A 24712-nucleotide genomic window follows, 5' to 3' on the forward strand; every position below is an offset into this window, starting at 1 on the left:
AATATGGTATACATTTACATGCATGCATAAAAGTCTTTAATGTAAAATGCATTTACATGTTATATTCTTAAAGGTACAGTACTTTATATATAAAGGGGTGGGTGATATTTACTGAATATTTACTATATATTCAGTATTTTGTTTGCAATTATAAAATGTATCCAATATTTGTTGTGTCGCATTGATTTTACTCTTAATTTGGCCATTAAGTTTCCCAAAAACTGGCTGGTTTTCTAACAAATGTGTAGTAAATTTTAAGTTCCTGATGTTTTAAAATGTTTTCTTAAATATATTCTAGGTAATTGCTGGTTATTACTGTAATGTATTGTTATATTAGTGCAAGTAAAATGGATTACATAATTCTTTCTTGTTTATTTAGTATAAATGTTCAAAAATAGGCCTTTTGTCATACTCATTTAAACATTAAAGGGGTTAGTTCACCCAAAAATGAAAATTCTGTCATTAATTACTTACCCTCATGTCGTTCGACACCCGTAAGACCTCTGTTCTTCTTCGGAACACAAATGATATTTGAAGATATTTTTGGAAATTGTTTGGAAATTACATTGGTGTCAATTAAGGCCTTTCTGAGCCATCAGATAAAAAAATTGTTTTTCATTTTTTGGTGAACTAACCCTATAAATATCTACTTGGCAACAATTGTTTAGAATAGAATAGAATAGAATAGAATAGAATAGAATAGAATAGAATAGAATAGAATAGAATAGAATAGAATAGAATAGAATAGAATAATCTTACCCACCTCAAATTTTTGAATGAGTATATATAAGGTATGTATGGAAAAAAAAACGTTCTAACGTCATTCCCTGCGTTTAGTCTCATCCACCTTTAGCTCAAAGCTCCAGCTGTGGGAGTGTGTTGAATCGAGCCCTTGCCATCTCCCCTAAAGAAACACACATGGATACACACCGCCTGCACAAGGGTAGGGCTCTCCACCTCCAACACACAATGTTTAAAATATACAGTGTTATTATGTAGAATTGCATCATACTCCTCAAATGTGTTTCTTTTTAAGTCAAATGTTACCTAATCTTGGATGAATTTGTCTATTCTGCAGGCAAATCTAAGAAAGGTACAGTAGCTTGCCTACAGTAGTCTAGATATGCCTGTTTGAAGTCTTTAAGCATGTCCTCTGCTGAAGAATGTCCTCTTTTGGGGGACATTCATTGCCTCAGTCAGTTGGCTGATGTCAGCATCACTTTCAATGCTTTTTATTAAGTCTGGTCTTAATGAAATGGAGAAACCTGTAGCATTTCTTCACTTTTATTAAGCAGCACCTTTTATGGATTTTATGGGATGAGGTTGAATCTTGTATGAAATATAGTGGCTATTTTATACATATTACAAAGGCACGAAATTATATTCATACAATGGTATGATGTTATTTTAGTAATTCAGTTCTGCATGATTAGGTGTGTGTCTGTAGTCATTTTATTTCTATTCATAGACTAAAATTGTTATGTCACCCTGCCGTTTATGGACTAGAGGGCTGATGGTGGGTGTTTATGGGTATTTTGGCAGGAATGAGTTCCTCTGCAGAATGCACACCGGCCACATTCACATTAGTGAAATTTTGCAGGCGAATAAAAGGTCCATTGTCTAATGTCAAAAGTGTAGCTTTGTATGAAGCAAAGCTCACCCAAAAGTCACTTTCAAACCAAGCAGCTTTCCATTGGTCAATGCGGCCAATCCGTTTGACTAACTTGATCCTGTTTCAAAATCTTTCGTCCTCACACGAAATTGCCAATCATGTGCAATACTGCAGTAAAATGACTGGATTTTCACCTGCAGAAATTTGCTTAACAATCTTAAATGTGACCGCACCTTTAGGGGATGTTTGCACAACATCATTTAAAACTAAAAACTTTTAATTTAATGGCATTTTGGATGCAGGTTTCAAAGTGTATATTTTTGAAAACAATACTGTTATCATCTCCGTTTAAACTACAAAAACGCAAATTTGTGAAAATCATGTGACGTCATGGGCATATGATTGATTTATAGGCGTGTAGTTTCTTTACAAAGTGACATCACCAACTACTGGCCTGGCAGCAAAATACAGCGTTTAAGTCGTTTTCGCTGATCCATGTGACATGGGGAGCAAGTTTTTCTTTTTTAGTACATCTTTGTCATGTACACGATTTCTGAAATTAATCATTTTTAATTTGCTCAAATACCCAGCATGCCCATGGTCACTCGTAGTGTTGTGTAATACCTCAGTAATAAAAAAAAAGACTCTAGATCATCAAAACAAGCCAATCATAACTTGTTTAATTAAAGTGAGTCTGCCTTATAAGGCCCTGGTGTCTTCCAATAGGAGGATTTTTTTGCAACTGGGTGGAAACTTTGTATATTTATTTTTGTTTTGTGAAGATAGTGAAAGAATGTTGGGAAGATGAAGAACAGGAAAGACTTTTTTTGAAACAAATATCTTCTTTCCTTTTTAACCTGACAAGTTTAACTGTGATAATTTTATTTTTAATGTATGTGTAATGTATTAATTAATGTTAATACACCAAAGCTTTTTTTTTGAATATGTGGGAACTATGACTTTACAAATGTAGGTGAAAAAAAGCTTAACTTTGTGTTTTTGGATGGTTTATCTGAAGGTCCCCTGGGTAGGATCATCAGAGAGGCGGGTCTCTGCTCTTTCTCGCTGATGTTATCAAGTTGTAGTGGAGTTGAGTCTCATCCGCTGCGCTAATTCTTTCAGTAGTAGATGATCTGCTTACAAGTTAAGCTGTGGATCTCTAGGAGACGGCAACTAAATGGATATCAAGTGCAAATATATCAATTCATCTTTTTATTCTAGATTTGTAGCTGGAGAAGGATGTCATTAGGGGCTTGGGATCCAATTTGGGAATCAGAGTAAGGTATTCTCTCACATATACTACCATTCAAAAATTTGGGGGAATTTGGTAACATTTGAGTATTTTATGTTTTTAAAAGAAGTCTCATGTTAAACAAGGGTGCATTTATTTGATCAAAAATACAGAAAAGTGGGAATATTGTTAAATATTTTAAAAATCCAAAATAATTGAACGCAATTTATTCCTTCAGTGGCTATGCTGAATCAACCATTAATTCAGTTATCAGTGTCACATGATCCTTAAAAAAATATTTTTAATTTATAATATGCTTAGTTGGTCCTAAAGAAAAAAATCTTATTATTATCAATATTTAAAACTGTTGCACTGCTTAAGATAATAATTGATATTGCTTTGATGAATAGAAATTTCAAAAGAACAACATTTATTTGAAATCTTTTTGTGTTATAAACGTTTTTACTGGCCCTTTTGATCAATTTAATGCATGCTTGCTGAAAAAAAATCAAAAATTTTAACCCTTACCCCAAACTTTTGAACAGTAGTGTAGGGGGTCAGGATATTATTTCACGGTGGCTGGTCTTAGTGAGCTCAGTAAAGGGCCACAGGGTGCCCTGGGCGTTACCCGGCCGGAGGACACTGAGCTGGGAAGCAGGAATGGAGAATCTGCTCCTGGGAGTGATGCTGCACTCTCAGGTAAAGCAGAGTTAGCCCTGGAAACAGGCAGGAGGACTCATGGGATTCTTGATATTAAATGGTGCTACTCCACATTATTCATTATTGCTGAATAATTTCTTGTTTTCTTCATAGGCCACAGTCAGCAGCACATTGGCGAGGAGCACCGAACGAGGTTGAGCGACCTCAGTGGCCGTGCGTCCTCGCAGAACAACGTCTACCTAGACTCCTTTGGTTACCAAGACAACGGTCGGGCTTTCGACACAATGAGCATGGACAGCTCGGACAGCATGGAAACCAGCATCTCCGCCTGCTCGCCCGACAATGTCTCCAGGTGAGTTTTTTGGTCACTAATTCTATCTGGATATATGTATGCCCTCGAAAGTTAGATAAATCTGACTAAATTTGGTGGCATCAGGGGATTTTTGAAAAAATGATTAATATGATATCAAAGATGTAAATAAATACATTTTTCTACCTCAAAATGAAATGTAATGTTTAATTCAATGTGTTTCTTACCATTTCCTTGTCATGGTTTGAGATTTACTAGCAACTCTGAGTGAAAATTGTTTCTACACCAAAATATTTTCAAATATCCTCTCGAATATTTGGGGTTAGTACGTTTATTTTAAGTAAATTAGTAATGGGTGTTTGTGCGCGTGTGTGTGCGTGCATGTGTATGTGTGTGTATATATATATATATATATGTATATATGTATAGTTTATAATAATGTTTCTTAAGCATCAAATCAGGATATATGAATGATATCTTAATGATCATGTGAACCTTTACAATTTAAATTTTAATAAGATTTCACAATATTGTTGTTTTTACTGTAGTTTAGAGGCAGTCTTTGTGAACAGAACAAAACAATAATCTTACTGGCCACAAACTTTTGAATGTTAGTTTGTGTATAAATGGAATAATAAACAAGAAGTTTTTGTATTTATATAAAAACAGCAGATGTCTATCCTGTGTGCCCATTTGGATTTTGTGTGTTTCCAGACCTACAGACGGATCTTATAAACTCATGACACATACCAGGTCTTTGTAATAGAAAACGTCTCCTATTGTAGTTCAAGCCAAGAGTTCTGTCTGCGGTACAACGAATGAAATATTGAAGACAATGGTAATTTGTGTAAAGAGAAAGACCGAAGAGGAACCGAAATCCAGGAACCTTATTTGAATGCTCGGGTGGATGTTCTTGTGTAGAATACCATAAACCTCAAATCTGTTTGAGAGCGATTAGTTAAAGACTTTAGTGAAAAGACTTTGACAGATGAGACCACATGAGGTCATTTCTCAAAGCGATGTGTGTTTATGCTGTATGCGTGTGCGCTGGAGGCAGTGGATCGGCGCTTGTGTAATTTGAGTGGTTTGCTTGAATAATGTGAATTCTGAGGGGCCCGAGAAGGACCGTTGGTCCCCCTCCTCTGCTCCGGGGATGGATCCACTCAGGTTACAGCAGGAACAGTTAGAGGAAACAGATTCAGGGTTTTTTCCCCCAAGTTTGAATGTAATCAGACGCAGAGCGCGGGTTCGGGCTGTTCTTGGGTCTTTGTGTAGTATGTTCCACTTCTCTCTGCTGGATATTTGGGTTCTAAAGCAGGCATGACCTCTGTTCATCTCCGGCATCACTGGTAAGATAAAGATGAAAGAACTCTTTGATGAAGGACATGAGGAATACAATGCGTGCAAAAGGATAGAAAAGATGGAAATAAGGTGGCCAGATGGTCTTGCTTGGTGATCAGATAGAATTTTATTTATGGCTTACTTTAAATCTGTTGTCCACATAATGCATGATGGGTTTGTCTTGTTTTGCATTTTGAATCCTCTTTAAATAGTATCTTTTAAATGTAAATTAGCCAACAAAAATACGTCTTTTTGTTTTTTAACAAGAAAGACTTCTCTGCCACGGATGCAGATGTATTTTGTTAATGATTGACAGCTGTCCATCATCAGATTCTAAGACTATACCAATCAATTTCAGCTTTACACACACCATGCACGGTATGTTCACAGAAACATCTAGAAAAAAATGTAGTTGTACATGCAAGACTGGCACTGTAATTTAGAAATGTATCTGACAGCTGTGATGTCATGAGTATTCATTTAGTGAATTCCAGTTGGTCTTCCTTGAGTTCATTTGAATACAGAATTGTGATTAGTCTTATTTTTTCTTACATAACCATCTATAGCCAACTCCTAAACAAGAGTTATGTGTTTATTTTTATTTAACCAGTCAAGTTATTTAAGAAAAAGTTCTTATTTTCAACAACAGCCTGGCAAATGCAATTTTTTATGCACGTCTGACAAAAAATAATGCACCCTGAATGCATTTCATTTATGCAAAACAAATTAAACTCAAACTTTGACCTTTTCTTTTGTGGTAAGCATTGCAAGCACTGCAATTGTCTGCATGCAGATATATTTAGAAACGTCACAAAGGCATCTGTTACTGGAAAGCATATTTGAGTGCATGTTGTTTTATAGGAATGCCAGTGTATGACAAATGGAATGGGAGCGTATGGGGTTTGACATGGAAGATGACTCCTGTATATTCTTTACAGGTGAAGGAATTAGGGATAATGTTGTGGAGCCCAGCAGTGATGTGAAGGTTGTAGGGGGAAATTTGAAGTTTTACAGAAAGGAGGGGCTGGTCAGATCTATTCCACGTGTTCTTTTTGAAGTCTAAATGGAAAACATCAGACGTCAGACTATGGGCCGCACTATGTCTGGATTGATAATGCATTCCAGTACTGACCAAGTTTATTGGTTCCTTCTGTGTTCTTCAGCATATATACATGCATGCCAGTGTAACATACGACATGTTTACATTTGCAAGTGTAAGCTTTCTTCTCGCCGTTGGTCAAATGTAAAGGTATTTTTTTGCTTTTACTCATAATGCCTCATCTCATATTTTCTCGGCAGCGCCAGCACCTCCAACGTTTCGAGGATCGAGGAGATGGAGCGTCTTCTCCGGGAGGCTCAGGCAGAGAAGCACCGGCTCTTGGAACACAGGGTAATGAAACGACCACACAAACCTGCCACTTCCCGCTACAGTTGACCTCAGGTCTTTCAGCACGCTATAAACCCACATGAACTCCATTTGGCTTCACGGATCTTAAACTTTAAGCTTGTTTGCCCTGTTAGAAGTTTTCCGGTCAGCCATGAACAGCGACAAATTCGGCATGAAATGCAGGAACACTGTGGGAATTGAGCCTTTCTTCCTGTTTCTGATGCTGTTCATGCGAGTTTGTGCTGGAATGGAGGGTGCTGATTGTGTGCAGCTTTAAAAAGAAACTCGTTTCGGTGCATATCTGTACACTACAGTGTCATTTGTATTTTAGGAGAGAGAGATGGAGAGCAAGAGCAGGGCCCTTGAAGAAGAGAAGAGACGGCGAGAAGAGCTGGAAAAACGGCTGCAAGAAGAAACCACAAGGAGGCAGAAACTCATTGACAGAGAAGTGAAACTCCGCGAGAAACAGAGAGCACAGGTGAGCGCTGAGCTTTTTACTAGTGCTCATATTTAGGGTTCGAGATTAAACAAACGCCTAAACTTAAATATATAGGGTTTAGTTCACCCAATAATGAAAACTGTCATATTAACTCACCCTCACTTTTATCTTCGGAACACAAATAAAGATATTTTTAATGAAATCTGAGAGCTCTCTGTCCCTCCACTGACAGCCTATGCAACTACCACTTTCACTCCAACGCGCATTTTTGAGAGCACTACGATGCGTATTGATTAATAAATTGTATTTTTTGCACAAAGTTCTCGTGTTACCTCATATAATCTCTGTTAAACCACTTGGGTCACATGAATTACTTTTCTGATGACTTAACTACCTTTCTGGGGCTTGAAAGTGGTAGCTACATATGCTGTCAATAGAAGGACGAAAAGCTCTCAGATTTCATTAAAAAGATCTTAATTTGTGTTCCGAAGATGAACGAATGTTGTACGAATTTGGAATGACATGAGGGCAATTAATGATAGAATACATTTTTTGGGGTGAACCTTTAATAACTTTGTTCTGTAATTCACCCCGTTACATTTCAGACATGAGTGATGCCTAAAACCACATAAGAATATGCTAACAACGGCATAACAAATGCAACAAAAACTCAGAACTCATTAGAAACCACATAAGAATGCTCTAGCAACTGCAAAGAAACACGTTAAACTCTCAGAAAACATTAGCAGCTACTTAAAGCTACACTGTGTAACTTTTTTAGTTTATTCTTAGCTAAAATCACTTAGTTCTTTCAAAAATATATGTGCTCATTAATGTATATTTACTTCTTTTAAGTAATAATGCATTCTCGTAATATTATAATATACCATTGAAAATGCATAAGTGTTAGGGGTTCGGATGGCGGTCGCCATGTTGCTCCTCCATCTTGAAAGACCATTTGCCAAAGAGGGACATACCCGTAAATTCAAGCTTCGCTTTTCGCGTTTTTACACTCGATGGCACCGTGTCGAATGTGAAGAGGAGGACTGCTTGAGGCTGCTATATGATGATGGAGGATCATCACTCTTAAGCCCCTTTCTAAATGCACTTCGGACCCGCAATATTCCCGGAACATTGCCGGGTCGCCTTCTGTGTGAAAGCAACCACGTCCCGGAATTGATTACCGAATTCGACTCGGGTCGGGGACCTAGTAACATTGCTGGATATGTATCAGAGTCGCCAAGGAAGCGGAAAAGAGAATTAAGACGGCAACGCAACGGGCAAATCAACAAGACAAAAGTAAATATTGGAGTGGCCTTTCCAAGATGGAAAGAGCTCATGAGGAGCAACGATTTTAAAAAGAACGCCGACGTTTCCTGCTTTCTTCTCGACAGGTAATATTAATTCAGCCTTTTATTGTTGCTTGGCTAATTATATCATGGTGTGCTGAGCATAACACTAGAACGACGTCTAGGATAGTTTTCCTCGCGTCAATGATGAAAAAGTATTGTTTACCTTATAACATAAATCAGTGTTCTATGACGGATAACATGAGATGAATATTTGAATTGCATTATAATTTGTTTGCCTTACGCTAGTGATGTCATATAATATAAAGAATAACAATAGCACTGATAAAAAAAGTTCCTTTACTAAGAATAGCTTGCATTCGTCTGGAACCTGATAGCTGATGTTAGCAATGAAATGGTAAAAAATAACGAAAACGTAAAACTATTATTCATTTTACATATATTAATTTGATCATAGATCATTTGGCAAATTAAATAACTGCAAATTATAATAGTTTTCAAAAGTAACCTCATCACTTGCAACACTCACCGAAGAGATCGAACTGGAAGCCATGACTAAATCGGCCACCGTAGGAGTTGAAACGAAATCGAAATTAAGAGGAACAGAAACTATTATACACTGGATGGTCATATACCGTTTCACCACTAGATGGGGGAAAATATCACACAGTGTAGCTTTAAGAACACCCTACTAAACGCATAGCAACATGCTAAACACTCATAACACATTAGCAGCTACACAACACTTTAGAAACGGCATAATAACATGCTAAAGCATTCAAAATTTACATTAGTTAACACATAAAAACATCTAGAAAATATAAAAATCTAATTTTAGATTAATTTATGCACAAATACTTGGAATTGCATTCAATAAAAAGGATTTCCCTGTAACGTCCTTCATGTTACCCTGTCGCAGTCTCGTCCTCTGACTCGCTACCTACCTGTAAGAAAGGACGACTTTGACCTTCGTGGCCACATAGACTCGGCCGGCCACAACACAGAGACTTGCTACCACGTCTCCATCACAGAGAAAACCTGCAGGGGCTTCCTCATTAAAATGGGTGGCAAAATCAAAACCTGGAAGAAGCGCTGGTTTGTCTTCGACCGTAACCGCAGGACCCTGAGCTACTATGCAGGTCAGATGAATATTCACTTATAACTACGGTCGATTCAAATGACATCAATATTGATTTTTTGCACTTTCTGCGGTTTAAGATAAACACGAGGCCAAACTGAAAGGAGTAATTTACTTCCAGGCCATAGAGGAAGTCTATTACGACCACTTAAAGAGCGCCCACAAGGTACTTTCTCCTGCTGTTAATAGTTATGAATATAATAAGATTCATATTTATAATATTAATAATTGACTTTTATTTATTTTATATTATTTTATTTTATTTTAATTAATAAATTCTTTAAATGATTAATTTGATAATTTACAGACTTCATCAGAAATGTTGCCCCCCAGAGACCAAACAGTAATCTTCCATCTCTCTCTCACTCTCACTCTCACTCTCACTCTCACTCTCTCTCTCTCTCTCTCTCTCTCTCTCTCTCTCTCTCTCTCTCTCTCTCTCTCACTCTCACTCTCACTCTCACTCTCACTCTCACTCTCACTCTCACTCTCACTCTCACTCTCACTCTCACTCTCAGAGTCCAAACCCTTCCCTAACATTCAGTGTGAAGACTCACGATCGCGTCTACTACATGGTGGCGCCCTCTCCTGAAGCTATGAGAATATGGATGGATGTTATCGTAACGGGGGCAGAGGGATACACTCAGTTCATGATATAGATGTTGTCTAAATCATGCAGAGGAATAATAATGTGCAGTGTGTGGATTTATAATCCACCGGACTTGATCTGCACTCTTTAACATGCTGGTTTCAGTATTTGACTCCTGGACTGAACATATGCTTCAAACTCAATCCATAGTATTGAAGCTTTTTTCTTTGCTGCATTCATTTTTTTTTTTAATGCAACATGAACTTTTACTTGGCGGTCCAGATGATGAAATGGAGTGTGATGAAATATGTTTGTTTGTGTTTGTCTTTTGGTATATTATCTGTCCATTTGTGTAAAGAGAGAAAGACGTGTTAAATGATATTCAGTGCCAATGTGCCAAGTTGTGTGTGGTCTGTTTGCTACTCTGTCTGCAGGACCTCAGGGACACGCACATTATGATATAAACAGCTGTTCTGCCAAAGATTATATTTTACCACACGCTATAGAGTTTATATATAAATGCGTGTGTTGGTATTTGCCACAGTGCCTTCAGTTCTATATTATACTGATATGCCTTTATACTCGACATTCAGATTAACCAAAGGTGCTATAAGACATGCATTTGTGGACAAAGGCTATTTTAACACTACAGTTACTCATTATAAAGTCTCACAATTCCAAAACCATTGCCATTCAGGTATTACACCGATTCTAAAGAATAAAACGTCCTCTGTTTTGAATTATGCCACATAGAAGCTATTTTAGTATGTTTTATAACACTGATCATTTTATGCATTTTTATGGTCTGTATTCAATGCTTTCGGTCTATTTTCAGGCTGTGATTACTTTACATTTGGGTTTGGCCACAAATAAGCCATCATCAGGAAAAATACATTCTAGGGATCAAAGATACAATATAAGAGATATATATATTGATCCCTAGAATTTAGCTTAAGGTTCAGCAAGTGCTACAACATAACATATACTTCATTTAATACAGATTTTGTAGCTTTATGTCCATTCAGACTGAATCTTAAGTGTTATTTCGCTACCACTGACTAGCAGGAGGCGACACATTCACTTGTGCTGGACATGTTAAACATAAGCTTGCATTTGTGAATTAGCCAGTAGTCTGTTTAGGATATTAATTAATTCTCATTTGAGATGAAAATTTATACTTTTGTTTACCATGCATGCACCTTTATTTTTGCATACGGCAAAATAAAGCAGATGTATATTGTTTATGATCTCTGTGTGTGTACTTTACTTACCTCACTCAAAGCAGTCAAACAAGAAATGCTGGACTGAAATTAAATTAAAGACTAGTATAGTGCCATCTAGAATCATTAGATCATATCCAGAAACAAGATTGTTGTAACCCTTTTAAATTGATAAAGAGCTTAAATGAATCTTAAATTAAATATACTTGATTACGCCCGGTTTCACAGACAAGGCTTATGCTTATGCAAGACTTAAATGCATATTTGAGACATTTTAACTAAAAGCAACTGAAAGCTCTCAAAATATTGTTGCTGTGTTTTTTCTAAGGTACGTTAAAAAAAAAAGCTACTTAAATGTACTAATTGAACTAAAGCCTAATCCTGGCCTAATGTAAGCCCTGTCTGTGAAAACAGGCCTTAGTTACACAAAAGAATGGTCTTGTTTTTCCAACTGGAACTCCCAGAACAGATAGATACAAGAATAGATACCCAAAATTTCTACTTAAGTAAGGTAACAAAGTATTTGTACTTCGTTACTTGACACCTCTGGTGACCCTGAAGTCCTCCCTACTGTAGAGGAACTGCTCACCCTGAAATCGATGATGACGACATCTTCCATGCTCACAACAGCGTTGTGTGTGACTTTCACATCAACACTCTAAACTTTAATGCCCCCAAACTTACAGTGTCTGCCGTGTCAGACTGTAAAGTTGATGGCCTTCAGGTGAGGTTTCCATATTTCTTAGAACTCAGACATTCTGTAGTTTACAAGCTTAGAATTTAAGTTTCATGTCAGCATCATTAGAATTGTCTTTCTTTCTAGGATTATACTGAACTCCTTCTTTTGGAGCAGCAACATCAACACTCGGAGGATAAAGAGAGAGCTTGAGCCTCGGACACAGAGACTAAACCAGACTACAGGTTTCTCGAAGTTCTCATTCCTGCCAATGACACACCAGCTTTTCTCAGCAAAGTCCTCTCAGGCCTTTCCTCACATTGGATGACTCTGGCTATGATCTCCTTCATCTTCTTCACTATTGATCTAGGACCAAATGCGCTGATGATGAGTGTGCTGTACGTTCAGATCAAGTGCTTTCAACAGATTATCCGAATTGGTTACAATGTGTATCGCTGTTACTACATACCGTGGTTCCGAGCCCTAAGCTTGTACTTCCTGCTCTGCATGATTTACTTCTATGGAGAAATGGTCACTGATTATTTCTTTACTCCGGTGCAGAGAGAGGAGTACATACAGATGCTCAGCGAATACCATCCCTTCATTTCTTCTGCCTTGTACCTCGCGGGGTTCTGCATGGTTGTTCTGAGTCTGGTGAAGAAGTGGTTTCGCCAGTCGTTCTACATGTTCGCCTGTACTCATGTGATCTGCTGAATGTAGCGATTCACTCCAGCTTAATCATCAGAGAACCTTATGAGTGGATGATGTGGTTTATAGTGCCCATCTCCTGTGTTATTTTTAATAACATAATGGCTTACGTGTTTGGCTTGTTTTCGGTAGCACCCCTCTCATCTAATTGACTCATAAGACTGTCAATATCTTAAGGTGACGTTTGTAAATCTCACAGCTTCTTGCTGTCAGACCAGAGCAACAGCGCCACATATTAACTCGATCAAGGCCCATCTGACAAGAAAAAGGCCTGCTCCCTCCCATGGAAGAGGCAGCCTTTATGGACCATCCCAAGAGTATTATGTACCAGGCAACACTCTGTCAGGACTTAAGTTTGAAGGAGGACACAGAGATAGAGAGATTCAAGCCAACCAGTTTATCCAGAGAGAAAATGATAATGCAATGCAAAAGGGGCAGTGTGAGGGAAAGAGTTCAGAAGAGAGTGAAAGAAGAGCGGTACATGTATGCAGATGTACAGCAGCTACAGGTAATGGCAATTTTTGGGGAATCATTTTAAAAAAATGTAATAAACTATTTTGAAGCACGCAACTTTTCACTGTGTTATTGTACTCTAGCCAACTGGAGACTGAGACTGATCTTTTCATATTTGCCACATTGACACTAACATTGCTTTTAGTTAACTTTGGAAAACCACTAGCAGTGGCTGTTGAGCAAGATTTAATGCCAAGCCCTGATCGTGTGTATGTGTGTGTTTGTGATTGAGTCTTTTGGTATTTTGTCTGTCTGTCTGAAGAAAAAATAAAAAAAATTTGTGCCAATAAATGTGCCACATTGTGTGGTCTTTTTGCTATTTTGTGTGCAAGGCCTCCGGGACACACACATTATGATATAAACAGCTGAGAGCGGCAAGTGGTGCTCACTTCAGAGCCAAATGGCATCCAGCTCACCCTCTCTGTCTGGACGGATGAAGGTGTGGCTGGACATTCAAGCCACTCATCGAGAGAGGAGGAGCTGGACTTCTAGCTCCGCCCACTGGCTCTGCAGTTAGCAGCCTCTCCACACACTATAGAAAAGGTTTTTGTTTTCGCCATATGCTTTTTTTTTGTAAAGAGAACATTTTCCATGTATTTTTCAGTTGTAAACATACAAAATTATTGGTCCCAATTTTCTGTTTCTTTTTTTAGATGTTTTATAGGTTTGTCACTATAACTGATATAATGGTCTGATGGGTTGTGATACCGGTTTATTGCAAATGGATAATAACATTAAAATTGGGAAATATCATATACATAAAGCAAAAATTATGTTAACTGTTTTCTTTTCTTTTGACTTAAAGGTTTTTTATGACTCTCTGACTTCTATACAGAACAATCGGAAAGCTGTTAAAGGAACTGTATGTAAGAATTTATTTTAATTAATCATAAATTGCCCTGATATGTCACTAGACATTAAGAAATCATGTTAATTTCAAATACTTATATAACTGACAACAGTAGGCCAGGATATTGTCATTTGAAAATTGCTGTTGCAGCCCTTAACTGATGTTGATGTTGACATGTGTGTTTTGGCCTGAAGCTCCGCCCTCCACCTATCTACCAATCATGAAGACAGTTGTGTTTCGTCATTTGGGTTGCCAGATCTGCTCTAATTACCACAGCTGCAGCTACAAACTTTCCTGCTGAATCCTGCAGCCTATCTGGCAACCTTGAGGCAGGGGGAGGAGGAGGAGAGGGGATACGCTGCTCTAAAGTAATTTGAAAGTGATTGCAGAACCAGTTTTGGCCACAATCTTACATACACTTATGATTTATGTATGACTGATTTTGATACAAGTTGCAGAATTTAGATTTTATTGTCTCATAGGTTCAAGTTTTTTGCATAACTCTATATTCCCCTATTGTTATTTAAAAATAAACAAAAGAAAGAAATATACTTTTTTTTTAAAAAACTATAGAGATTGTGCATAGTATAGATGTGCTTTGGTGTTTACCACAGTGCCTTCAGTTCTATATTATACTGATAGGCCTTTATACATTCAGATTAACCAAAGGTGCTACAAGACATGCTTTTCTGGTTAAAAGTTTTAATTTCTTTAATTTCAACACTACAGTTATTCATTATAAACGTATCACAACTTCCACAAGAAAAAAGAAAGCTGCATACAATTCAGGTATTACACCGATTCTAAAGGGTACATCCTCTGTTTTAAATTATGCCATAGAAACTAGGTTTTCTGTATGGTCAGACTTGATCATTTTAACTCTTGTTACATTTGCATTTTTATGGACTGTATTTAATGCTTTTGGCCCATTTTCAACCTGATTACTTGTGTTTGGTTTGAAAGAACAGTCGTGCTACAAACAAAAATCATCAGAAAACATATAAAAGTAAGATTTTCTTGATCCCTAGAATTTTGCTTCAGTTTCAGCCAGTGCTCCAACACAACAGGTTTTTAATTTCATACAGTTTGTGCAGTTGTATTGGTACAATCTTAATTTGACATGTAATTTTATACCACCAGCAGGAGGCGACACATTCACGTGTGCTGAACATGTTAACCATGAGCAGTTGTCTGTTTTGAATATTGTCAACACTCATTTGAGATGAATAGGCTATTTATACTTTTGTTTACCATGAATGTGCCTTTATTTTTGCATACAGTAAAATAATAAGGCATATGATTATACTGATTATGATCTCTGGACTTGATAAGACTTTTTGTTTTGTGGCTATGTGGTCGTCCATCTAACGTCTTACCTCGCTGGCTCGCTCCCCACAGACAAACAAGACACGCTGGACTGAAATCAAATGAAGGATTTGAGCAATAACAGGGTGGACAGTAGATTAGTCCGGTTGTTTAGGATTACTGTATAGATTGGGTGTCCTTCCAGGCCTGATTATTAAACTCTCTTCTCGATGTTACTCCAAAAGACGACAGATAAACAGATGTTCTGCAATTAGAATATTTACATGTGTAATATAATTTCAACATCCTCCAAGCAGGCGTGTGCGTGAGTGTTGAGCCCTGCAGGCCTGCTCTCATTTTTCATGTACAGCCTTGTTAGGATGTGAATGTTGGGTTTAGATCTTCTGACATCATCTGTGCTATGATTAATGTCCTATATTTGGTTTTCTTTTGTGGGAATACTGTCCTTTACTTGTCCTTCTTTTTGAGAGAATACTGTGTGCAAAGGATTCTCTCAGGAGGAGGTGCAAACTCGAGCCAAGCAAATCATTTGTCAGTTTCCTTTAAAAGTGCACTTTCCTAGAAGGTGTTAGGGCCGCTGCGTTCCCAATAAAACATCCTGTTTCCATGTAAGTCGTTAGTCCATCATCTCACTCTTTCATTTCCCCCCTCTCATTGCTTGGGTCAGAACTGTCCATCTTGACAGGACTTATTTAATTCCTCCCCTCACTTTCAAGCGAGGCATTTGGCATCTAAACGAGCCTAATGTATTGAACGCATCATCCTCATATATTATCCAGGGAAGGAGCAATTGGGCCCCATCTTGTCAAGCGTCGTCCTGTCTGTTTAAAAATAATTGATGCTGGAGAGATTTTGACTCAAATGCACTTACGCCTGTCCTCAGAGACTACACATGTCATTTTCCTCAGGGTAGATCTCGAGGGAGTTTTCACATGCATTTTAGACCCCCATCTGCAGGTTTGGGGATGGCATTAGATTAGGCCCAAAGCATACACACATTTCGAGGTGTTCAAATCTTTTACTGTCTATGAGGCAGTTGGTGGGACGTGGAGACATAAAGTCTGATAAAGTCAAGGGAGAAGAATGGGGAGAAGCTCATAGTGAGCCAAAAGCAACGGGACAAAACATTTAAACAATGTGATTCAGATTCCTCTTTCCACAACTACTAGAAGACTTACAACTGTCAGACATTGCTCACGTCACATCTACGTTGTCAAGCTCAGTCGGAGGCTGCGCAGTACGCTCAGCCATCAGGACATGAGTGCTTCTAATTTACTTAACTTTTCCCCGTTGAAGTCTATGGGGTCGCTGTGTCCATTTCTTTTACTGTCTATGGTCTCATCCCGTGTGAATCGGCCATTAATATTACAGACGTCCTGAGCTAATCTTACTTTACCCCAACCTCCCCATGTTAAAGGGTTACTTCAGTGATTAGCATATGGCTTTGTATCAGTAGAAACCCTGGAGTACATTCAAATGATTGTGCTTTCCCCCCTCATATCCCCCTGAGACAAGAGATTTATGCATTTTATTTCTGGAAAAATTCCTCCTATGACACAAAGTGACGATATTTGCATCATCATTCGGAGGAATGTTTGGCCAAAGGCTAAAGACTACAGCCAGCAGAGGGAGCCATTTCCGCATGTTTTGAATCCGCGCATGGGGGATGGGAGATCACACTCAGAGCTCAGCTCGCAGCTACAGGCACTCATTTAAACGGAGCTATGGTGAGCAATGTAAGTCTTTTAACTTCTCAAATTAATTTCTATGAAAGTTAAGCTTGCAAAGGCATGAACTGAAACGCGCCAGACTGAACTCACATTGTGAATGTATGCCGCGAGTGTAGTCGTGATTACCTCAGCCAGGGCCGGAGTGGGACCCATTTTCAGCCCGGGAGGCTATGCTAAGAAACTTTGCTATGCTTTTTTTTTTATAGTCATATCAGTTTGATAAATAAAATAATTAAATGAATCATAAGAAACATTTTCTGCTACAAAACATACAATAGTCGCATTATTGGGGGAAAATGCATTCCAGATTGAAAAATGCAAAGCAGTCATCAATAACTAAGTGGAAAATGAATTTAGATCTCGAAAGAAAGAAAGAAAGAAAGAAAGAAAGAAAGAAAGAAAGAAAGAAAGAAAGAAAGAAAGAAAGAAAGAAAGAAAGAAAGAAAGAGAGAAAGAAAGATGATCTACCATTTCTGCCTTTCTTTTTTTTTAACCTGGCAGCTCCCCCCAGCATCTTTTTACTATCCATTTTATCCTTCCGCGATTAGCTTACTCTCTCCACAGTATAAAATTACGATTTTGTTTTGTTTGTTTTTTTCTCCATGGCAACGACCTGAGTACACCCGACGCGTTAAAGTTCAAAGTTCAAAGAGAGAGAGAGAGAGAGAGAGAGAGAGAGAGAGAGAGAGAGAGAGAGAGAGAGAGAGAGAGAGAGAGAGAGCGTGCACGCTCTAACAACAGAAAGCGCACTTTTTAATGCACTGTCTGATGATAATACAGCTGCTTTAAATTCAAATCTAGTGTAATCTCAGCGGTATTGTTATATCAGTCACACAGTAACTTAACACATATAGACATACAGAGAAAATGTATAGAAAATAAAAATGAAGCAGCCGAGTCTGCCGGCCCAATTTATGAGCGGACAGAGCGGCCCACCGGGAATTCTCCCGATTCTCCCGATGGTCACTCCGGGCCTGACCTCATCATGAGAGCTCATTCAGCTCATTTATCTGACACCTGCAGTCAGTGCTGTGATACTCGCGTGGTGACTCACTCATTATATTGAATAGACACGTTCAGTTTTTAATTGTAGTGTCTTCTCCAACTCAGTCACAGTAATCCAGTAGGTGACTTTGGGAATGGCCTCACAGGGCAGCGAAGCATTCTGGGAATTGTAGTTTTTCATCCCCATCAGACAAAAATAAATTTTCTGTCTTTTCTCAGTCTAGAAGGCACCAAATTCAAAAATAATTTCACATTTCTACTACATTAATAACCCAATTTAAATACAGATTCATCTTTCCAGCGCTGAAGTAACCCTTTAATCTAATCCCGTCCGAATAGGGCTAAAGTAGAAATAGAAATTCCAAAGTCTGAGGATGTGAACAGCTCAGGGTAGAACGTCACTTGTTGTCATCTCGTAATTACGGTTACGACATGGCGTGAACACAGCATATATAAACTTGTTGTTTTGGATTAGGAGGAACTGTAAAAGGCGGCTGCTATTTGTTTGCATTTAGTCCAATGATGCAATGATTGGATGACATTTTTTTGGCCCTGAGACTTCCACAGAAGATATATGTTGGCCTACATGTTTTAATATTCAGACCACTTCTATTATTAATTGTTAAGGATGTGAAGAGAGTTTCAATCAGTATAACAAAAAGGGAGTAAAATAAATTGTTATTGGCATATTTACAGTTGAAACAGGAACTGCTCATCAAACCATTTCATGAGGATTTTAAGGTCAGATACATGAATCTTGCTATTTGACATGTTTATAGCTAGCTAATATATAACACTAAGTGTGTACAACAAAACCACACGCTATACACACTGACCAAGTTTGTAATTTTTGCATACTTATTTCAGTATGCTATGAGGAGAATGGACATTGACTTTGTGAGCTCTTGAGAGAACCTTGAGTGACTTTCACTGAATTCATGAATATTTAATTAATGGGAGAGACACATTACACTTTAGCTGATGAAATTATAGGTTAGAGACTTAGAGACTTGCACTTGGTATTGACTCAATGTCAAAGTTTTTGTTTTGTGTTTTTTGCTCAGTAGGACTATCATGTATACTAACTTCAGGCAGTTAGTCTGCAGTTGAATATATGACCTCAAGCCTGTGTGTGTGTGTTTGTGTGTGTGTGTGTGTGTGTGTGTGTGTGTGTGTGTGTGTGTGTGTGTGTGTGTGTGTGTGTGTGTGTGTGTGTGTGTGTGTGTGTGTGTGTGTGTGTGTGTGTGTGTGTGTGTGTGTGTGTGTGTGTGTGTGTGTGTGTGACAGCCGTTTTTTGAGGGGTTGACTTAGTGGGGGAGGTTCCATGGTTAGTAAATGTATCTGTGGAAAGAGTGTAATTTAGCCCTGCCCTGTTTTTTTTTTTTTTTTTTTTTTTTTTTGTGCATTTTCGTGGTGGTCCATATATATATATGGTGGGGGGCCCAGCTGGTGTCCAGCTGCAGAGTCAGATAAACCTTTCCCTGTCCTGTCTTGTGTGGAATCATGATTGTGTTTGATTGGTGTCTGCTGAGTGGGTCTTTTCTGTATAGACACTGTGATTAAGCACATACAACACCAGCAGACTATAGCAGCAATTTTCCTTCAAACACACACAAAAGCTATGTTCACTACACAAGCCAAAACACAAAAATCAGATTTTCTGCTCAAATCCTATTTTTTGTGAGGTTGATCGCATTACCTTTTAATTATGGACTATACTGGACACTGGTCAGCTAAACTAATTTGCTAGTTTAACTCACCTTATCCTTTTCATGATACCCTATTCCATGCTCATGATAACATAGCACTTTTTGTAATGTAATTTATTATATTAAGTTAATATGAAAGTGTACACTCGGACCTCTAACTCAATCTGTGAGGATTATGATAAACATTATAACTTCTGTTTTGACAGTTCAAAGCAATTTTTACAATATCTAAGACTTGGATCTATATTATATTATTATATATTTCAATATATATAATATAGTCATATAGTCAAATATTATATATATAATATTATATAATATATATACACACTCACCTAAAGGATTATTAGGAACACCACACTAACCCCTTTCGCCTTCAGGACTGCCTTAATTCTGCGTGGCATTGATTCAACAAGGTGCTGAAAGCATTCTTTAGAAATGTTGGCCCATATTGATAGGATAGCATCTTGCAGTTGATGGAGATTTGTGGGATGCACATCCAGGGCACGAAGCTCCCGTTCCACCACATCCCAAAGATGCTCTATTGGGTTGAGATCTGGTGACCGTGGGGGCCATTTTAGTACAGTCAACTCATTGTCATCTTCAAAAAAACAATTTAAAATGATTCAAGCTTTGTGACATGGTGCATTATCCTGCTGGAAATAGCCATCAGAGGATGGGGACATGGTGGTCATAAAGGGATGGACATGGTCAGAAACAATGCTCAGGTAGGCCGTAGCATTTAAACGATGCCCAATTGGTACTAAGGGGCCTAAAGTGTGCTAAGAAAACATCCCCCACACCATTACACCACCACCACCAGCCTGCACCGTGGTAAGAAGGCATGATGGATCCATGTTCTCATTCTGTTTATGCCAAATTCTGACTCTACCATCTGAATGTCTCAACAGAATTTGAGACTCATCAGACCAGGCAACATTTTTCCAGTCTTTTTTCCAATTTGGTGAGCTTGTGCAAATTGTAGCCTGTTTTTCCTATTTGTAGTGGAGATGAGTGGTACCTGGTGGGGTCTTCTGCTTATAGGTTAGAGACTTGCACTTGGTATTGACTCAATGTCAAAGTTTTTGTTTTGTGTTTTTTGCTCAGTAGGACTATCATGTCTACTCACTTTAGGCAGTTCGTCTGCAGTTGAATATATGACCTCAAGCCTTTATGTGTGTGTGTGTGTGTGTGTGTGTGTGTGTGTGTGTGTGTGTGTGTGTGTGTGTGTGTGTGTGTGTGTGTGTGTGTGTGTGTGTGTGTGTGTGTGTTTTTCGCCCACAGGACTGCCACATGCTGGATGTTTTTCCCTTTTCACACCATTCTTTGTAAACCCTAGAAATGGTTGTACGTGAAAATCCCAGTAACTGAGCAGATTGTGAAATACTCAGACCGGCCCGTCTGGCACCAACAACCATGCCATGGTCAAAATAGCTTAAACCACCTTTCTTTCCCATTCTGACATTCAGTTTGAAGTTCAGGAGATTGTCTTGACCAGGACCACACCCCTAAATGCATTGAAGCAACTGCCATGTGATTGGTTGATTCGACAATTGCATTATTTAATAAAATGTAAATTTTATATTTAAATTTAATTAATTGCATAATTCCTAATAATCCTTTAGGTGTGTGTGTGTTTGTGTGTGTGTGTGTGTGTGTGTGTGTGTGTGTGTGTGTGTGTGTGTGTGTGTGTGTGTGTGTGTGTGTGTGTGTGTGTGTGTGTACACATACATTTTTTATACAGTATGCATATTACATACATTGTCAATCATTATTAATCGATTTGATAGGACTAAAATATAATACATAACAGCAGCACTAATATTGAAAGTATTATATATGTTAAACATTTAATTATTTTAAAATTATAAATGTTTGTGTAATATATCATATCGTTCAACTGATTCACCAATGTAAATAGATTATAATGTGTGCATATTACAAATTATAACCTGCTCACAATGGTCACAAAAATCAGATGCTTTATGATCACAATTAAAAATGTCAGGCACAACATGATTTTTGCTGTCCACATAGTCATCCGCAAAAAAAGGGAGGGAGGGGGAGGGCTGTATGAATATTGCTGTATGACCCCTTCTAACTATTATTTCTTGAGATCATGTGACCTTGAGGCATCATGTCAGTGGCAGTGATAGGAAACACAATGGTGACCAATCGTGAGTGAATTAGTGTTCCATGGTTCATTTATATTAATTGAACCGTGACTGGGATCTATCAATGACACTATGAGGGTTCGTTTGTCAAAGGAACGTCACACAACGTCTGCGACGGTGCCTGTAAATTGACGGTGCAACACAATCAGGTTAGAGATGAATCGTTTGCCCTTTCACCATTTCCATGCCCTTTCTCTCTCTCTTTCCAGAATGAGGGATGTAACTATGTTAAACTGACAGAGCATATGAGACTAATTGATAGTGTATTGATTACATGAATGTTTTTTTTTAAATCCACCTCAGGAGGCTTTTCTTCTACGCTTCAGTTCAGACTGCGCTCGAGTGACCGTGGTGTATATTAGTGGTTCACACCACAGACAAGGCATAATTCACAAGAGTTTTCACTTGCAAACTCGTGAAAAAACGTCATTTTGTTCCTGCTGTTTCAGAGATGGAAGACCCTGTTTCCACGGCTCAGATAGAATGAATTATACATGTAAAGTTTGTGAAGTGGATTTATTATTGATGTTGATAGAAGCTTGGGAAGAAACAACGACTGTAAAGGAAATGACATCATCCACTGGGTAGAGAATGTCAGAGTTGGTGTAAAAATGAAGAATATATGAAGAATGAAGAAGCAGAAATTATTGTTTTCAAAGCATGAAACTGAAGGGAAACTAAAGGGTGTGTTATACTCATGAGGCTGCAGCAAATCAAAGAGTGTGAGAAATGAGATTTGAGTTTCCCAAGTGTGTGAATTTGCACAAACTCACATTGCACCATTCTCACTCCAATCAGTGTCCTCAAAACTCTCCGTCAGTCGCGCGTACCCCCCACCCCCCGGCCCCACCTCCACCTCTCATTGGATGACCTACTGAGGTTGCCATGGAGATTTATGTAGTAGGGCAAGCGTGTGAAATGAAGGGTGCAGATTTTGTATGGCCAAACCCCCTGTGATATAATTCCATATGCACAAAAACACAGATTTCTGATCACGCAATCCTAGTGCGTACAGTGATTCAGCCAAACCAACCAATCTCACTTTTTTTTTTTTTTTTTGCCCATTCCTGGCGGCCCGGTGGTGTCATCTTATTTTTTCAGAGAGGGTGGTCTTAGCGTTCACTTCATGACCAAGAAAGAAAAAAAAGAGAAATAAATATCTAAAAGATATATATGTATATCTTACTGTTTATAAGCTTAAATTAGTTTATTAAATTAAATTTAAAAAAAAAAAAAATTGGGGAGGGGGGGCATTCATTTCCAACAGCATTTTGGGGGCCTGAAAACGCAAACTTTTGAAGATGAGTTTCAAAGTGCAAGTTTTTAAAAACAATGCCATTTTCATCTCAGAATACATTTACATGTCAACTATGTCTTAAAAATAGATTTTTTTTGTTATTGTATAGACGTCAATGTTATTTACATAGATCCACAAAAACGACTAATAACGCTGTGTAAAATGTTTTCAGTTTTTAGTCGAAAACAGTGTTGTGGAAATGGCCTCTCAGTGTAAACTACAAAAATGCTAATTTGTGTCTTCATGAGCATTATGAGCCAGATTTACTAACAGCTTGCGTTAGCGCAAACCTGAAGATAATTTGTCAGATAATTTGATAATTTGTCCTGTTTAGTAAATCTGGCCCTAAGTGTAGAGGCACATATACACGTTTCTTTACAAAGTGACATCGCCAACTACTGGCCTGACAGCAGAATTGTGTTTTTGGTTGTTTTCGTGGATTTGTGTCAACGGTGATCGCTTTGACAAAGTTGACATCTGACAAAGGAAAGACGTTTCTATTTTTAGTACACCGTTGTCATGTAGACATACCCAAGTTTAGACAAGAGTGATTTTAGCAATAGGGTTTTATACACACACTATTTACCTATAGTAAGCATTCAGCATGAGGAAATAAATCATTTTCTTTGGAAGCTGTATTCAAAATTCACATTGCTCAAATATCAGGAATTTTCTCGGTGTGACAGGCTTTTAGCACGGAAATAGAACGGAAAAGAGGAGAAAAGGAGGAAGCAGAGAAAACGAAAGATATTAGAGGTCTACGTTTACTCCGTATCAGGTTACACACGTCAACTAAAAGCAGACAAACAGGAAAAACAAGGAGCGTTTCACTCACAGCACTTCAAGTGCAAAACAAAAGTTCAGTCTTGGATAGCAGGCGAACCCTTGTGAAGTTTTAAGCAACCGTTTCCAGTTTCCCCTGGAGATGAAGGAGGAAAGAGAGTTTCTGAGAAAAGAGGGGCGTGAGGGAAACTGTCCATGGACTTTTAACTCGAGTTGCTCAGAGAAATTCTGCCCTATTTGTCCCATGTTGCTATTGTGTAGGCTATTTCTGAATTATTTAGCTTTTAGGATCATAGCAGCCCACAAATGTAGTATAGTGAGATGGCTTTTTTTCACCTCATAAGAGCCATTTGACATTTAGGGTTTACTGCGGACAATCCTCCACTCTGTCTTGAATATACAGCACTCTTTCTCTGCCTCTCTTTCACTTGTTTGTGTAAATGCACTCTTATGTATCTTCTCTCTGTTCATTGTAATCAAATTCAATTAAATTCCACCCAAGCAAAGTCCCTTCTAAATAGACCCCCTTGCTTACACTCACTCCATGACAGCTTTTTGTCTCCGCTTCCTCTCTTTTCTGTCCTCTCTTACACTAACACAGGCTAAACAAAAGCCACAAGGTACAGGATGCAAGCACATACAACATACAAAAAGCAACATAGCACATACAAAAAGCAACATGTGCAGTAATTTACAGATATTTC

General features: G+C 38.2%; 1 protein-coding gene across 5 annotated transcripts in view; it reads left to right on the top strand.

Annotated features, from left to right (window-relative positions):
• phldb2b (pleckstrin homology-like domain, family B, member 2b) overlaps positions 1 to 11259 on the top strand; it is a 59078-nt gene extending 47819 nt beyond the window's left edge. For all 5 annotated transcript variants that reach the window (XM_067434874.1, XM_067434876.1, XM_067434877.1 and 2 more), the window contains 7 exons: positions 838 to 943; positions 3657 to 3855; positions 6454 to 6544; positions 6873 to 7019; positions 9210 to 9429; positions 9509 to 9594; positions 9947 to 11259. In XM_067434874.1, coding sequence (XP_067290975.1) covers positions 838 to 943; positions 3657 to 3855; positions 6454 to 6544; positions 6873 to 7019; positions 9210 to 9429; positions 9509 to 9594; positions 9947 to 10087 — 990 coding nt within the window. In that variant the 3' untranslated portion in view covers positions 10088 to 11259. The remainder of the gene's footprint in view (positions 1 to 837; positions 944 to 3656; positions 3856 to 6453; positions 6545 to 6872; positions 7020 to 9209; positions 9430 to 9508; positions 9595 to 9946) is intronic.
• The last annotated feature ends 13453 nt before the right edge of the window (positions 11260 to 24712 follow it).

The sequence above is a fragment of the Pseudorasbora parva genome, chromosome 24, assembly GCF_024679245.1.
Source record: "Pseudorasbora parva isolate DD20220531a chromosome 24, ASM2467924v1, whole genome shotgun sequence".
Lineage (NCBI taxonomy): Eukaryota > Metazoa > Chordata > Actinopteri > Cypriniformes > Gobionidae > Pseudorasbora > Pseudorasbora parva.